The 17,986-nt window shown below is 44.3% G+C and overlaps 1 protein-coding gene across 2 annotated transcripts in view; it reads left to right on the forward strand.

The window, feature by feature from the left end:
- Window positions 1-17,986, forward strand: part of LOC129704442 (interleukin-17 receptor B) — a 38,034-nt gene that overhangs the window by 11,006 nt on the left and 9,042 nt on the right. Inside the window, exons 5-11 of one of the 2 annotated variants that reach the window (XM_055647512.1) lie at window positions 135-261; window positions 1,545-1,586; window positions 3,501-3,655; window positions 5,460-5,639; window positions 5,776-5,851; window positions 14,817-14,840; window positions 16,911-16,988. In XM_055647512.1, coding sequence (XP_055503487.1) covers window positions 135-261; window positions 1,545-1,586; window positions 3,501-3,655; window positions 5,460-5,639; window positions 5,776-5,851; window positions 14,817-14,840; window positions 16,911-16,988 — 682 coding nt within the window. The remainder of the gene's footprint in view (window positions 1-134; window positions 262-1,544; window positions 1,587-3,500; window positions 3,656-5,459; window positions 5,640-5,775; window positions 5,852-14,816; window positions 14,841-16,910; window positions 16,989-17,986) is intronic. The other variant, XM_055647513.1, reaches the window with a different exon arrangement.

Raw genomic sequence — 17,986 nt, forward strand, 5'->3', positions numbered from 1 at the left:
TGTCCCTAATGTGTGTAGGGTATTGTTAAAGTGTGGGGATCGCTGGGCGGTGAGGATTCGGTGGGCTGAAGGGCCTGTTTATGCGCTGTATCTCCAAACTAAACTAAACTAAAATATCTTGTTATTTTTTCAAGTGGCATTTCCATTACATGGACTATCCTGTTGATCCAAAAACCGTCTACACAGTGAGTGCTTACAACATTCCAACAGCAAATATTAACGAAGATGCGCCTACGAAATCTGCATCATTTGAGTCACCCGGTCAGTGTACTATATTTGTTCTCCATCTCATGGATAAAGTCACGTGTTTCTCTGCTGCTAAATTACCAAATATGGTCACATCTAGTTTGGTAATCCCATATTACATTCCTGCTCTGTACCAAGGAAAACCATCCCAATATTCCAATCCTTCTGCTTGACTGAAATACTCCATATCTTGGTGGATCTCCTCTGCACCTCTGTGTGAAATGCTCAGAATTCCATTTGTGCCCCAATCACATGTAGCTTAAGGGAGACTGGATCTCTCACTCACAGCCCCATGCTACCATTGATTGCTCCTGAGTAAAACACAAAGTGCTGGAGGCACTCAGCGGGTCAGGCAGCATCCATGCAGGGAAATGGACAGATAACATTTCAGGTCGGGACCCTTCACCATTTCCCGCCACAGATTCAGATTCAGATTCAACTTTAATTGGCATTGTGCAGTGTACAGTACAGAGACAACGAAATGCAGTGCTGGCTGACCCGCTGAATGCCTCCTGCGCTTTGTGTTTTACTCGAGATCCCAGCATCTGCAGTTTCTTGTATCTCCATTGATTAGTCCCTGCCTTTCCAAATGCAGGTTGACCCTGTTCCTGATTTTACGCAGAGGGTGGGTGAAACCCGGAATTACTACCTCACAACAGTTCACAGGTGTTTGGATGAGCACCTGAAACACTGTGGCATTCAGCAGGAAGCTAATACTGAGCGCTGCACAATGAAATGAGTATTGATAGATACTTGATGTATATTGATGGGTATTGAAAGGCACAATGAATATTGATGGATATCAATCATTATTGATGAGTATTTGGGAATATTGCAACAGCACCTCATATTTTGCTTGAGCAGCTTACACCCCAGCGGTATAAACATTGAATTCTCTAACTTCAAGTAGCTCTTGGTTTCCCTCTCTCTCCATCCCCTTCCCAGTTTTTCCACCAGTGTTACTGTCTCCGACTACATTTTATCTCTATACCACTAACTCCCCTGACATCAGCCTGAAGAAGGGTCTCGACCCGAAATGTCACCTATTCCTTCTCTCCAGAGATGCTGCCTATCCCGCTGAGTTACTCCAGTGATTTGTGTCTATCTTCGATTTAAACCAGCATCTTTCCTGCACGCATTGAGTCTTGATGAGCAGCGTAGATCTGCTGAGCCGAAGGACTTGTTCGATCAAATACTTGTGTAGATTAAATGCGGCTCGACTCCACGACTGCTGAATCAAAATACATTCATGAATTCATAAACGACTATGTAATATTGTTCCTGACTTTTTTTGTTAGGTTGTGATGATGCGACAATGCAAAACCACAAATACTGTGAAGGTAAGCAACTCTGGAAATAGATATTAAAATTGTATTAAATTCAGATTATTGAGATACAGAAGCACAGTGTTCAATGTTAGAGATATGTGTGCACTGGACACTGGTCCATCACCAGGATAGGTGGTAAACAGCACGTTGGACTTCACCACGAAGGGAATGGTCTAATAGGGAGGTGTTGTGGCAGTTGTGTAGGGTGTTGGTGAAGCCATTATTGAAACAACACTCACAGTTTTAGCTCCTGCCTCAATACAGATACGGCAGCATTGGAGAGCGTAAAGGTGATTCCCTACACTGATTCCTGGGATGAGAGGGTTGCCGTATGAGTGAGAACATACAGTACATGTCCTTTGGAGTTGAGAAGAATGAGGGTGACCTTATTCAAACATGTAAGAGCCTAAGGGGGTTTAACAGAGTAGATGTTGAGAACTAGTGGAAAAGCCATGAACAAGGACAATCGGGTGTAAATAAGAGACCAGACATTTAGATCAGAGGTGATTAGATGTTTTGTCCCTCAGAGGATGGCGAATCTCTGGTCTTCTCTGCCCCAACGGTGGTGAAGGCCAGAATATTAGTTACATTTAAGATGGGGATAGATGAATATTTAAAAGCTGGATTGTGGAACGGGCAGAGAGGAGGATGTGAGGCCACTGAAGATCAGTCATGGAATGGTGGGGCAGGCCAGAGGGGTCGGTTCCCACTCCTATGACTATCTTCTTCTGTTTTTGAAATATTATTATTGACACTGCTGGGAATTCCTTGCAGCAATGTCAATCAAAGGATGTTACAACATTGATATTGGTATCCATGACTATTTTATAATCAATGTAAGGTGACATTGTCTTTCAAATTAATTAATGGACATCAGCACAATAAAACGGTGAAATTGCATGGTCAGTCATGATACAGAGAGGTTATTGATCAATAAATCACAGTGTGTATGGAAACATAGAAAAATAAGTGCAGGAGTAGGCCATTCAGCCCTTCGAGCCAGCACCCCCATTCAATATGATATTGGCTGATTGTCTAAAATCAGTACCCTGTTCCTGCTTTCCCCCCCTCATATCTCTTAATTCCTTTAGCCCCAAGAGCTAAATCTAACTCTCTCTTAAACATGCAGTGATTTTGCCTCCACTGCCTTCCTGTCTTATACCTTCAAAGTCTCCTTTATTCAAGTTCAGGACCCTAGTCTCTGAATTAACCGTGTCACTCTCCATCCTAATGCAGAATTCCACCATATTATGGTCACTGTTGCCCATGGCGCCTTGCACAATAAGATCACTAACTAATCCTTCCTCATTACACAATACCCAGTCTAGGATGGCCTGCCCTCTAGTCGATTCCTCTACATATTGGTTTAAAAAAACATCCCGTATACATTCCAGGAAATCCTCCTCCTCAGCACTGATACTCTGGAGAAGGGTTCCGGCCTGAAACGTAGCCTATTTCCTTCACTCCATAGATGTCGCTGCCCCGCTGAGTTTCTCCAGCACTTTTGTCTACCAGCACTGATACCAATTTGGTTGGCTCACTCTATATGTAGACTAAAGTCACCCTGGACTGCTGTACCTTTGCTACACGCATCCCTAATTTCCTGCTTGATGCTATCCCCAACCTCCCTATTGCTGCTTTTATTGGTCTTGCTATTTGCTCCCTATTAATGCTATCCCCCCCAACTCCAACAAGCGTTTCTGCCCTTGGCTTTTTCACTGTTCTACCCATACCGATTCTGCAGCATCCAAGCTAATGTCTCTCCCTGCTATTGCATGAATCTCCTCTTTAACCAACAATGCCACCCCACCTCCTCTTCCTTTCTGTCCATCCTTCCTGAATATCGAATACCCCTGGATGTTTAGCTCCCAGCCTTGGTCACCCTGGAGCCATGTCATTCATCTATTTATCATTATATTTTTATAGATTACCTCTGGCAGTCAAATGTATCTGCGTGTTTGGCCAATACCGACGTGGTGATCAATTTTACCACAAATGCAAACTCATTAAAATATGATGTGAGACTGACCAAGTGCGATGACTACTCATTAGCAATGCTTAATAACAACACAGTTTTTCAGGTAAGAGAATCTTACTCTGTGTATGGACAGGAGGAATCCACCAAGTTTTGTAATTCTGTGAAATCAAAGGTGGTTTGACCGTTCACATCTGTGCCAATTCCCCACTGTCAGCATTTATCTTTCTTTCCCAAACCCTTGGCTTTTACTTAGTTTCAGACATTTGTACCTTTAGTTTGAAATGACATGTTCTGTCTTAACAAGTCGTGAGAAGTTAGATAGAGCTCTTAAAGATAGTCAGGGGATATGGGGGGAGAAGGCAGGAACGGGTACTATTGTGGATGATTAGCCATGATCACAGTGAATGGCGGTGCTGGCTCGAAGGGCTGAATGGCCTACTCCTGTCCATTGTCTATTGTCTAACGCCTCACATTTCATTATTTTGGACTGTTTCCAAAGGCAATAAAAAGTGATATTTATCTCCCATTTCTGAGAAGGGCTGTGGCTCAGCCTCTGCTGAGGTGACTGTCACACTTGATTGATGATCAATGACTAATTAACTGAGTGAAGTTCCATGGCATCATATAACCATATATAACCATATAACAATTACAGCACGGAAACAGGCCATCTCGGCCCTACAAGTCCGTGCCGAACAAATTTTTTTTTCCCCTTAGTCCCGCCTGCCTACACTCATACCATAACCCTCCATTCCCTTCTCATCCATATGCCTATCCAATTTATTTTTAAATGATACCAATGAACCTGCCGACACCACTTCCACTGGAAGCTCATTCCACACCGCTACCACTCTCTGAGTAAAGAAGTTCCCCCTCATATTACCCCTAAACGTCTGTCCCTTAATTCTGAAGTCATGTCCTGCCCTCGAATCCAAGAGCAGACAACTTATAGACACAGTGCTGGAGTAACTCAGCGGGTCAGGCAGCATCTGTGCAGAGAAGGAATAGGTGACGTTTCGGGTCGAGACCTTTCTTCAGACTGATAGTCAGGGGAGTTTTTTCAGAGGGGGAGCAGCGAGAGAGGATGTGGCAGAACTCTCGTCGAAGAGAGGATGAGGATTTCGCAGTGGAGCAGACAGTTTACACATCTACAAAGCTAGCTTGGCAACCTGGAACAAGGACAAAGTTTCTCCCCAAAAACACACAGATTGCTGGAGTAACTCAGCGGGTCAGGCAGCATCTGTGGAGAACATGGATAGATGATGTTTCTTCGTAATCCATCTTCAAACCTGAAACATTGCCTATCCATGCTCTCCAGTGAAACCTGATCTGTTTTGTTTTTCAAATTCAGGTCTATCTTTCTCTTTGAACACATGTTGAAGCAATTATTTTTTCTCAAGAAACACATTTTTGTCAGACACTGATTCAGCCGGCAGGATTTGTGAAAGTGCAGATTTAGTTGTCATGTTTCCTCATGAATCACGAAGCTTTCGCTGCCTTTCTGGTGAGAATGTTCAGACATGGTCCTTTACAAAGGATGAAAGTCATAAACTGGATGACCGGGAAGTGCAAAGAGTGCAACTCCTTTCTTTGCATATCTTTCATTCATTGTTCTATATCTCTCTACATCATTGACTATATCTCTCGTTTCCCTTTCCCGTGACTTTCAGTCTGATGAAGGGTCTCAACCCGAAACGTCACCCACTCCTTCTCTCCAGAGATACTGCCTGTTCCGCTGAGTTACTCCAGCATTTTGTGTCTATCTTCAGTTTAAACTAGCATCTGCAGTTCCTTCCTACTCAATTCCTTTCCTCATTGGACATAATGGACAGAAATTAGTCTTAAATCAGAACTGTACCACATTGTGACGATAATTACACAAACTAACATTTAAAATCATTTGGTAGGCAAAAGTGCCGGAGAAACTCAGCAGCACCTATGAAGCGAAGGAAATGGGCAACGTTTTGGACCGAAACCCTTCTTCAGACTTCAAAATCATTTCTTCCATCCAGTCAAATGAATCAAGAATCTCAATTACATTTATGAGGAACACCAGACTCAATCTGTCTGAGAGGTTTTGTGTTGGTGTAAGTAAAATTCACAAAGTTGGAATTTTATTCTGAACACCTCAGTTTTGAACGTCCCATGTATTGGGATTTTAACATATATTTCTGTCATATTAAATGTGTAATGAAATAAGACTGTTATTACTTTCATTTTTAGATAAAACCATACTTCCATCATTGTAGCCGTTTCTGTACTGTTCATGAAAAGCTGCTTCAACCTTGTACAACCGTTGGTAAGTGCTCACTGTTTTATTTGGTAATTAACATTTTACTTCGGAGTCACGTGAGTGACTACGTGAAGAAGACCCCGTCCTGGCGCACACGCGTCATATCGTCAGATGCACAGCGGCTGCGACCGTGTTGGGAGGAGCAGAGCCCTCCAAGCGGTGAGTGAAAAAACCTGAAGGTAAGTGCGTTCACTTTCACTTTCAGGCCACTTTCTTCCGTGGAGACTTTGTGCTGAGTTCAGGCAAGTCTAAAAAGTATGGAGAAAGTGGGGAAAAAGTAAAGGGAAGAGTACTGCAGCTAAAACTCAAGAGGACAGTGGGTCTGAGAGCAGCGGGCGCCCGATTTAAAAAGCCAGCGGCAGAAAAGCCAGCGACTACAGAAACGGTTACAAAAAGTACCGTTACAGCACCTTTAGGGTGCAAGGCCAAAAATGCAAACTAATCAGCCAGTAGACTCGGATGAGTCAGACCCAAAGATTACCCCACCTCAGGAAGAGGTTATGTCTGATCGGGTTGTGAACCTGGAATTCCTCATGGGGTAGATGATTTATAAAGGCACACTCCAGGAGGAGTACAGTCAGCGTTGGCCTACAGGAGAGCCGGCGCCAGTAATGTCTGAAGAAAGAGAATATAGGCATTGGTCTACAGGAGAGCAGCATCCAAAAAAGGGCTGCCAGTATGTGGGTCTATGGAAGAGCATACGAGGGGAATGCCTGAAAAAGGGTTTACCATGCGCAGGCCTATGGGAGAGCCAGCGCTGGAAACGCCTGAAGTGGAAATACCAGATCAACCCCACTATGAGGAGGAATTACCAGGGCAGCAAGATTCTGATAATGAAACATATGAGGACCAATAACAGAGCCCAGAGTACCAGGTCTGACCCAAAAATTCTCAGGTCCCAGACTGAAAGGGCAACCATTGGCAGAAGAAATAGCATTGACAATAAATGACTTGCTTTTCCATCAGGTGGAAGAACTAACTATGGATGAGACTGTCAAAAAATATGAAACCCCGCAGAATTGCACACTGCTAGCAGTCCCAGCAGTAAATAATGTAATATGGGGCTATTTGGGCAACGCAGTACGCACACAAGAAATGAAGTTACAGCGGGTATTGAGATTACTGGGGTCAAGTATTATGGCTTTTGCCAGAGACCTGGAGGAAGAACATGTGACAACGTCACAGCAAGATGTTTTGGCACTAATGTGTAATGCACACTTTGAAATAAACTGTATTCGTAAAAGTGCTATAAGACCTAACATACATCCTAAGTTTGCAGGGCTCTGTAAACCATCTAATATACAATTGCCGAACTTACTCTTTGGAGAAAAACTAGCCAAAACGGTGAAAGACCTGAATGAAGAAGCGAAAACCGTGGGAATGATTAACGCACCGGTGCTTGGCAAATCGATTCGAAGGCAATATCCCTATCGAAGGGTGGCTGGGGCTGGTGAAGGAACAAGTCGTTCGTACCCGTATACATAGAAACATAGAAACTAGGTGCAGGAGTAGGCCATTCGGCCCTTTGAGCCTGCACCGCCATTCAATATGATCATGGCTGATCATCCAACTCAGTATCCCGTACCTGCCTTCTCTCCATACCCCCTGATCCCCTTAGCCACAAGGGCCACATCTAACTCCCTCTTAAATATAGCCAATGAACTGGCCTCAACTACCCTCTGTGGCAGAGAGTTCCAGAGATACGTGTTATTGGCGCACTGCTCCGGGGCGTGGAGGTTATAATATTCCCACGAGGGGCAAGGTACAACATTTGACACCAGCAAACCCTGAGGTAGGTGGGTCTGGTCCTGGAAGAAACATATTAAGTGTTTCACATTCGCAATTTGGGGGAAGGTTACAATTCTTCCTAAAAGAATGGCGAAAAATAACATCTGATGCATTTATACTGTGCAGTATTATGGGGTTCAGAATTGAATTCTACCCACATTTGGATCCTCCTACTCACCATGTTCCAAGGCGAATGCGTATTTTCTCAAAAGAAGAGAATATGAACATTCAAGCGGAACTTGAAATATTAAGTAGGAAAGGGGTTATTGAAACGACAGTTCACCAAAACCACCAATTTGTATCTAGTATTTTTCCTAGAGCAAAATAGGATGGTGGTTGTAGAATAATTCTTGATTTAACAAGTCTTAACCCTTTTGTACAGTATAAACATTTCAAAATGGAGACATTTAATAATGCTATACAGCTAATTTCAAGAGAATGCTATATGGCCAGCATAGATCTGCAAGATGCATATTACTCTGTGGCTGTGCATGGTAATGATCGAAGATATTTAAAATTTAACTGGATGAATCAATTATGACAGTTCAAAGCATTGCCTAATGGATTAACCTTGGCCCCTAGACTATTTACAAAATTGTTAAAACCAGTCCTAGCATTGCTAAGGGCCCAGGGCCATTTGGTAATGGCTTATTTGGATGATATTTTAATTGTGGGTGACACTCGAGCTACAACAGAAGCATCAGTGTTAAAGTTAAGCTCACATTTGAGAGGCTGGATTTTGTTATACATCCAGATTAATCAATGTTGTCTCCAAGCAAAACAATTGATTACTTGGGGTTCACTATTAATTCAGAACACATGATAGTGACTTTACCCAAGGATAAAAGGCTGCAGTTAATTGACGGTTGTAGCAATCTCATTACAGAGCATCAACCGTCAATTAGGCAAGTGGCGAGCTTTATTGGCAAACTAATTGCTTCATTTCCAGCTGTGCAGTTTGGTCCACTGCATTATCAGCAACTGCAGCGAGCAAAGGTACAGGCATTGAGGAGACATTTGAAGCATTTTGATAGGCCCATGCAATTACCAGTAACAGCAATTGCTGATATACAATGGTGGGTTAAGAGTGTCTCATATGCCTCCAGGGAAATTCTGGTTGAAACACCTGCTATCATTCTACAGACTGATGCAAGTGCGCTAGGTTGGGGCGCTACTGATACCATTACCAGCCGTGGAGGTAGATGGAATGTGGAAGAGGTACCTTTGCTCGAAGCACATGGAATCAATTACCTAGAATTGTTAGGTACATTTTATAGGCTTAAAGCTTATTGCTCTAATGTGCAAAATCTGCATGTGCAGGTTCAGATTGACAACACTACGGCTGTAGCATATGTCAATCACATGGGTGGAATCAAGTCAGAATCTTGTGACAGATTGGCAAATGTTATCTGGCACTGGTGTATTATTCGAAACATTTGGCTTTCGGCAACCAGGTAGATTCAACATAATTGCAGACACCAGGTCACGTAAATTCAATGACAATACGGAATGGATGTTAAATCGTGACATCTTTAATAAAATTGTTGCACAATTTGGAATGCCAGAAATTGACTTGTTTGCATCTAGACTGAACCACCAATTGCCTAAATATGTTTCATGGGAACCAGATCCAGATGCAACAGTGGTGGATGCATTCTCGCTAAATTGGGGTGGAATGTTTTTATATGCATTTCCTCCCTTTTGTCTCATTAGTAGGTGTCTACAAAAGATTAAGCAGGACTGCTTCAGGAGTGTTGGTGGTCCCAGATTGGCCTACACAACCATGGTACCCACTTGTGCTAAAAATGGTCACAAAACCTCTTATGGGTATTCCAAGAAGAAAACCTACTTGTGCACCCTGTATCTGGTGATTTGCATCCTTTACATGATCGTGTTGATTTGCAGATTCTAAAAAGGCCATATCTCGGAAGAGGATTATCAGATTGTACTATGGATGTAATTGCAACAGCCTGGAGGGATAGTACCCAGAATTTCTTACATAAGGAAATGGGAGGTGTTTTGCTCAAGGCAGAATATTTCATACCACATTGCAGACATCCCAGATGTATTAAGAGTTTCTGTCAACACTCTATTGTGATTTAAATTTAAGTCACAGTGTGATCAATGCTGCAAGAAGTGCCCTCTCTGCATATTTATGGAGAGAGTCAGAACAACATCTTGTAGGATCACACACTTTGGTCTGTAGGTACATGAAGGGAAGTTTCAATTCCAAGCCTCCTAGACCCAGATATACAGAAATCTGGAATGTGAGGGATGTGCTGATGTTACTTCGGGAATGGAGTCCCATTTCAGCTTTATTTTTAGCCAAAATTACTATGAAGGTAGTCATGCTAATGGCGTTAGTTTCAGTACGAAGAGTACAGACATTACAGAAATTGTGCATATGGTAATAACAGCAGATGCAATTACATTCTATGTCTATGATTTACTCAAACAGAGCAGACCTGGAGTCACGGGGTGTAAGCTGGTCTTTGCAGCATACCCTACGGATCCAAGACTATGTGTAGTGTCACATTTAAGATGTTACATTGAGGTCACCAAGGACTGAAGAGGTGCAATGGGCTGCAACCTGAAGGTGGCCGGTTTGAATCCTGCTTGGAGTGTGTACTGTCGTTGTGTCCTTGGGCAAGACACTTCACCTACCTTTGCCTGGGACTAGACGGAAATTAGCTACTGATTGGCTACAATCTCGCATATTTACATGCAAATGTTAATATGCACTGTCCCTATATAAAAAAAAAAAAAAAGAGAAAAAAAGAAAAAAAAATAATCAGCATTATTTATCAGCCATAAAAGTCCACATAAGAAAGTGTCAGTACAGACTATCTCAAGGTGGCTGAAGCAGGTACTGGTTGATGCAGGGATTGATACTGACAAATTTAAATCTCATTCCACCAGGGCGGCAGCAGCGTCCGCAGCCAAGGATTTGGACGTTCCAATAGACCATATCCTTGCGGCCGCAGGATGGGCAAGTGAACGGATGTTTCACAAATGTTACCATAAAGAAATAGCAGACCCTGGGGCATTTGGTGGTGCTGTTTTGGATTCAGTATTAAACGTTCCTCTGCAATGAAGGGGGAATTTTTGTTATGAGAAATAAACCGATTAACTGATTACATTAATGTTATGGTTGTATATTATTGATTGTTTTCACTCATTTAGAGTCAATCAATTGTATTGTATTGTATTGTATTCAATTTATTGTCATTGTCTCAATTTGAGACAACGAAATGAATTTTCCTTACAGGCAGTATCGTTAAAAAAAAAATCACAAGAAAAATAATAAAAATAAATAATAAATAATAAATAAATAATAAAACATATTAAAAATAAAATTGAAATTGAATTAAAAATTTAAAAAGCACAAACACATAAAGTCCACAACATAACATAAATGGCACCCAGGTGAGGAAGGCACCATAGTCCAGCCAGCCTCCCCTCCGTGTTCATCCGTGGTCGGGGTCTTCCGAGCACCCGCAGTCGCCGCCCCGGGTGGCCCGATGTTCAGGCCCTCACGCCGGGCTGGTGGAACGCCGACGCCGAACCCCGACGGTGAGCATCCTCCTCCTCAGCGGCCCGGACCTCCTGATCAGCCGCCTCCCGCTGCCAGAGTCTGCAGCTCCTGAGTCCGCAGGCCGAGCCGGGCAGAGTCGCAGGACCCCGCGTTGTAGTCAGCGCCGCCCGCGTTGGGAGCTCCGCAAACCGCAGCTCCAGGATGTCGGTGCAGCAGGTCCAGCACTCCGGGCTCCAGACGGCGACCCCCGGTAAGGCATCGCCAGCCCCGCGATGTTCCAGCACTGTCCCGCCGCTGCTGGAGCTCCGGTCAATCCCGGCAGGAAAGGCCTCGCCAATCCAGGTAGGTAGGCCGCTGTGGGGGGAGGGGGGGGGGCGAGGACGCGACTCGAATAATAGTCGCGTCCTCACCAGGAAGTGGCTGAAGGACGGTATCCCCCGCACCGTGCCCTCTTCCCCCACATAAAGACACCAAAAAAATTTAAAAAAACACACTTTAACATAACTAAACAAACAAAAAAACAAAAAGATACCGGGCTGTAGGTGGAGGCTGCTGGCACCAGCGCCACCGGAAGTACAATACCTCAATACAATCCTCAGTTCCTCAGTACAATACAATCAATGCAGTGAGACGCCTGGATTTGAATCTACGGCATGAAATCACAGAGCTTTGAAATCTTCACGTAGTCACTCATGTGACTCCGAAGTAAAATAGTAAGATTAAACGAGAAATTACCAGTTTGAAGTTTGATCTTTATTTTATGAGGAGTTACGATGAGGGACTATGTGCCCTCCGCTCCCACCCTCATAAAGATCAACTGGAAGTTATATTTGTCTCGCGTATCTTACTATTATGCTTCGGTAATTATCATCTGTGATTTCACATCGCTGCTTTGAAGATTGTGCGCCTGGATGGGGTCTTCTTCAAGAGTCAAGAGTCAAGAGTCAATTTAATTGTCATTTGGACCCCTGGAGGTCCAAACGAAATGCCGTTTCTGCAGCCATACATTACACACAAATAGACCCCAGACACAACATAATTACATTTTACATAAACATCCATCACATAACTGTGATGGAAGGCCAAAAAAACTTATCTCTCCACTGCACTCTCCCCCTCCCCGATGTCAGAGTCAAAGTCAAAGCCCCCGGCTGGCGATGGCGATTGTCCCGCGGCCATTGAAGCCACGCCGGGTGGTGCGAGGTCGCACACCGGGTCTTGGTGTTGGAGCCCCCGGTGTGCGCTCGCAAAGTCCCGCGGCCATTCCAGCCGCGCGGGGCAGTGGTGTCAGGCCCCGCTCCAGGAGCTCTTCAACCCCGCAACACGGGCGGGAGAATTCGCCGCTGCAGGAGCCCCGAAAAGCGGTCTCCCTCCAGGGATCCGCGGGCTCCCGGTGCCGCCGTCCGCAGACCCGCAGTAGCAGCCTTCGCATCAGCAGCAGCAGCGGCATCGGCAGCAGCAGCAGCAGCAGCAGCAGCAGCAGCAGCAGCGCTCCTCCACCGCTCCACCCGCTCCGGTCTCGGCCAGCTCCGCGATGGCAACGGTGAGTCGGCACCAGAGTCCCCGGCTTCTTCCCGTTGGAGGCCGCTCCTCGTTGCGGCCTCAACGACAACTGAGACCCGACGAGAAAAGGTCGGGTCTCCAGTGCAGGGAGAGATTCAAAAGTTTTCCCCCCCCCCCTCCCACCCCACCCCCATCCCCAAACACACACCCCAACATAAAATAACAAAAACTACATAAAAACACAGACAAAAAATAATAAAACGCGGACAGGCTTCACGTAGTTCCTCATCGTAACTCCTCATAAAATAAAGATCAAACTTCAAACTGGTAAGTTCTCATTTTATCTTATAAATCCTGTTCACAATTGCCATAATTTTCACGGCCAAGTCTGCACCTGGCTTGTTTTGATGAAGTCACCTAAAGCAGGGAGGTAATTTTGAGCTGGGCGAGAGCATCATAAGGTCATGTGATAGGAGTAGAATTAAGCCATTCGGCCCATCAAGTTTACTCCACCATTCAATCATGATTGATTTACCTCTCCCTCCTAATCCCATTCCCATATTTTAGTTTAGTTTAGAGATACAGCGCGGAAACAGGCCCTTCGGCCCACCGAGCCAGCACCGACCAGCGATCCCTGCACATTAACACTATCCTACACACACTAGGGACAATTTACATTTATACCAAGCCAATTAACCTACAAACCTGTACGTCTTTGGAGTGTGGGAGGAAACGGAAGATCTCGGAGAAAACACAGGCAGGTCACAGGGAGAACGTACAAACTCCATACAGACAGCACCCATAGTCAGGATCGAACCTGGGTCTCCGGCGCTGTAAGGCAGCAATTCTACTGCCGCGCCATTGAGCCGGCCTAAAATTTGCAGCATCTGCAGTTCCTACACATTTCATCTGCACCTTTGGCCATGCATGTTCCATGCTTCCATTATCTGGGCTGACATCTTGTGCTGCAATAAGCAGCTCTAATCATTTGACGGTAGACACAAATTGCCGGAGTAGCTCAGCGGGACTGGCAGCAATATTTGATCAAAGTCCTTCAGCTCAGCATATCTACGCTGCCCATCGCTGATGGCCAGCATACCCATCAATACTCATCAATGTGTGTAGGAAAGATGCTGGTTTAAATCGAAGATAGACACAAAATGCTGGAGTAACTCAGCGGGACAGGCAGCATCTCTGGAGAGAAGGAATGGTGACAGTTTCTTCAGACTGAAGAAGGATCTCGACCCATAACATCACCCATACCTTCTCTCCAGAGATGCTGCCTGTCCCGCTGAGTTACTCCAGCATTTTGTGTCTATCTATTTTCTTACAACCAGTCTAGTAAAGCATTGTCATACCTAAGCACATCCCCGATTAGCAAATTGTACACAAATAGTGCACTGATCTCGCTTGAAGGAGGCGCCCTGTTTTGACGCCATTGTGAAAGTCCAGTCCGCGCTCTGGTTGTTATGAGTGGTGCGGTTACGGTTAGGGTGAAACCCATAGTGGGAACCCGCTGCGCTTCTGATGATATTAGATATAGAGTGATACAGCATGGAAACCACCCCAACTTGCCCACACTGTCCAACATGTCCCATCTACACTAGTCCCACCAGCCTGCATTTGCTCCATATCTCTCTAAACCTGTCCTATCCATGTGTCTGTCTAAATGTACCTTAAATGTTGCATTAGTACCTGCCTCAACTACCTCCACCAGCAGCTCGATCTATACACCCACCACCCTTTGGGTGAAAACATTGCCCCTCAGGTTCCAATTACATCGTTTCCCCCTCCCCTTCAACATATGACCTCAGGTTCTCAATTCCCCAACTCTGAGCGAGACTCTGCATTCACAAGATCTATTCCTCTCATGATCTTGTACACCTCATCCTCCCACACCAAGGAATGAAGTCCTAGCCTGCTCAACCTCTCCCTATAGATCAAACCCTCAAGTCCTGACAACATCCTCATACATCTTCTCTGCATCTTTTCAGCTTTGTGTGATTACATTGGAGCAGCTGTGAGGAAATTCCCAGTGTTTGTGTCAATCAACAATTATCAAATCTCATTTCAAGCGATTCCATCTTTGCTAAATATCACCAATTTGTAGAACAAAATAATAATTTTTAATGGTTTTATTTCCAGAAAGAACAGACAACGAAGGCAATGGTAAGCGCAACACAATTAATTATCTGAACTTTATTGAAGAACACTACGAGAGAAAATAAAACTAAATACTGGAGGAACTCAATAGGCCAGGCAGGATCTGGGGTTGGACAGCCAACATTTCTCTTTAAGGTTAGGGTAGGGACTAACTCCACCAGTTTGAAGAAGGGTCCTGATCCAAAACGTCAACTGTCCATTACCTCCACAGTTGCTGCCTGGCCTGCTGAGTTCACCCCCCCCCCCCATTCACAAATATCGATGGTCTGTAAGGGTCAGGAATAAAGGATAGAACTTTATTCATGAACAGATGCTGCCACTTGTGCTGGCTCTCCACGGTTGATATAAGCCTGGGAACAGGATCAATGGGTGCACATTTCTTGGATACTAATGACATACAAATCAATTTTACACATCAGGCTGGAACCTTGTGCTGCAGCCCACACTCATGTGGCAGCTATCACCCAGCTCAATCACAACCCACATCCTGCCTGCACAAGTACAGGTTTCCCAGTCACCTCCCACATCTAGCCGTCTCTCAACAGGGGGAATTCACAGATAATGGACATTGTCTGCTGCCTCTCAGCACCAGAGACCCAGGTTCGACCCTGACCATGGGTGCTGTCTGCGGAGTTTGCACGTTCTCCCTGTGACCACGTGGGTTTACCCCCACATCCCAGAGACGTGCAGGGTTTGTAGGTTAATTGGCCTGTGCCATTCGGCCCTTCGAGCCTGCACCGCCATTCAATATGATCATGGCTGATCATCCAACTCAGTATCCCGTACCTGCCTTCTCTCCATACCCTCTGATCCCCTTAGCCACAAGGGCCACATCCAACTCCCTCTTAAAGGTTTGTAGGTTAATTGGCCTGTGTATATTGCCCCTAGTGTGTAGGGAGTGGATGAGAAGGTGGAATAACATGGAACCCATGTGAATTGGTGATGGATGCTCACCATCAATAATGCCTCTTGGATTTGTAACAGTATGGACACCTGGCTGATGCCTACAAGATACCCTTTGTGTAATTAGAGATGGAAACAGTGCTCAGTAAATACCACAGCCAAGACACAGAATGGAAAATGTTAACAATTTATGGTTAGATATTAAGTAGGTCAAATATTCACCCATTTATCACCTCATCAGAACAATATCTGACGATCTCCCACCTACAGTGTCACTGAAGCTGGTTATCAGCAAACTCTCAGAATTGCAATCTGTGGTCCTTGATCATTCCACTTCTGACACGGCCAGTAGACAGGTTGCTCGGAGCTGACATGATTCTTCAAAGTTGAAGCACTGTCTCAGGAACCAAAGTATGAACATTTAACCAAAGAATCAACATATTATTTTTGCTTTTGAGTGACATTGCCCTGTGAGACAGGTGTATGACCACATGAACATACATGATCACACATGATCGTATGTCTGTAAATTCCTACTCCAGAGATAGTTGATGTAAAGTAACTATGTAAAGAAATTTAAACCAATAGTAATGTTGTAATGTGCCTGAAATACACTACCAACAGGGTAATTTGTCACTTTGAACAGCTATTAATTTATTCTGTAAGTCCTGCTAGATATCATTTTTGTTGTCTCCTGGCTTACACCGACAGGTCATTCTGGAATATCCTGACATTGCCTGCATTGGAGAATTGGTCAGGTTATGGCTGTGACTGTCCTATAGCCAGTGGCTCAGTTTCTGTTCCAGGAGTCTGGCAAAATCACCAGAGACATGCTACCCATAGAAATGACACAACAGTACAGCACAGAAACAGGCCTTTAGCCCAGCATCTGTGCTGAATATGGAGCGCTTCAACTGTTATCTACTTGCACGTAGTCCATATCCCTCCATTCCTTGCCCATCCAAAAATCTCTTCAATTCCACTATCATATCTTCCTCCACCACCACCCCAGGCAGCAGGTTGCAGGCATCCACCACGCTCCGTGTAAAAAAAAACCTTGCCCGCACATCTCCTTTAAACTTTGCCCCTCTCACCTTAAAGCTGTGTTTGATATTTGTTTGTCAAAGTGCAGCTATTTTCTACAATTTAACACATTGTTTTTTTTTTAAATAGGATATTTCCTTATCATAATTGGATGGTGTGCAGTCCTTTTTGTTTTGGCCTGTGGCCTGTTTTTAATTTGTAAACGAGGTAAGTCATTTGCATTTTTTTTAACATACAGTATCCTCCATAATGTTTGGGACAAAGACCCATCATTTATTTATTTGCCTCTACTCCACAATTTGAGATTTGTAATAGAAAAAAATCACATGTGGATGAAGTGCACATTGTCATGTTTTATTAAAGGGTATTTTTTAACATTTTGGTTTCACCATGTAGAAATTGCAGCTGTGTTTATACATAGTTCCCCCATTTCAGGGCACCATCATGTTTGGGACACAACAATGTCATGTTTAGTATTTTGTTGCATATCCTTTGCATGCAATGACTGCTTGAAGTCTGCGATTCATGGACATCACCAGTTGCTGGGTGTCTTCTCTGGTGATGATCTGCCAGGCCTATATTGCAGCCATCTTTACCTTATGCTTGTTTTGGGGGCTAGACCCCTTCAGTTTTCTCTTCAGCATATAAAAGGCATGCTCAATTGGGTTCAGATCGGGTGATTAACTTGGCCACTCAAGAATTCACAATTTTTTAGCTTTGAAAAACTCCTTTGTTGCTTTTGCAATATGTGTGGGATCATTGTCTTGCTGTAGAATGAACCGCCGGTCAATGAGTTTTGAGGCATTTGTTTGAACTTGAGCAGATAGGATGTGTCTATACACTTCAGAATTCATAATGCTACTACCATCAGCAGTTGTATCATCAATGAAGATAAGTGAGCCAGTACCTTCAGCAGTCATACATGCCCATGCCATAACACCCCCACCACTGTGTTTCACAGTTGACGTGGTATGCTTTGGATTTTGGGCAGTTCCTTCTCTCCTCCATACCTTGCTCTTGCCATCACTCGGATATGTCAACCTTCGTCTCATCTGTTCACAAGACCTTTTTCCAGAACTGTGGTTGCTCTTTTAATTACTTATTGGCAAACTGTAACCTATTTTTGCACCTAACCAGTGGTTTGCATCTTGCAGTGTAGCCTCTGTATTTCTGTTCATGAAGTCTTGTGCAGACAGTGGTCAGTG

Source organism: Leucoraja erinacea, chromosome 16, assembly GCF_028641065.1.
Source record: "Leucoraja erinacea ecotype New England chromosome 16, Leri_hhj_1, whole genome shotgun sequence".
NCBI classification, from domain to species: Eukaryota; Metazoa; Chordata; class Chondrichthyes; order Rajiformes; family Rajidae; genus Leucoraja; species Leucoraja erinaceus.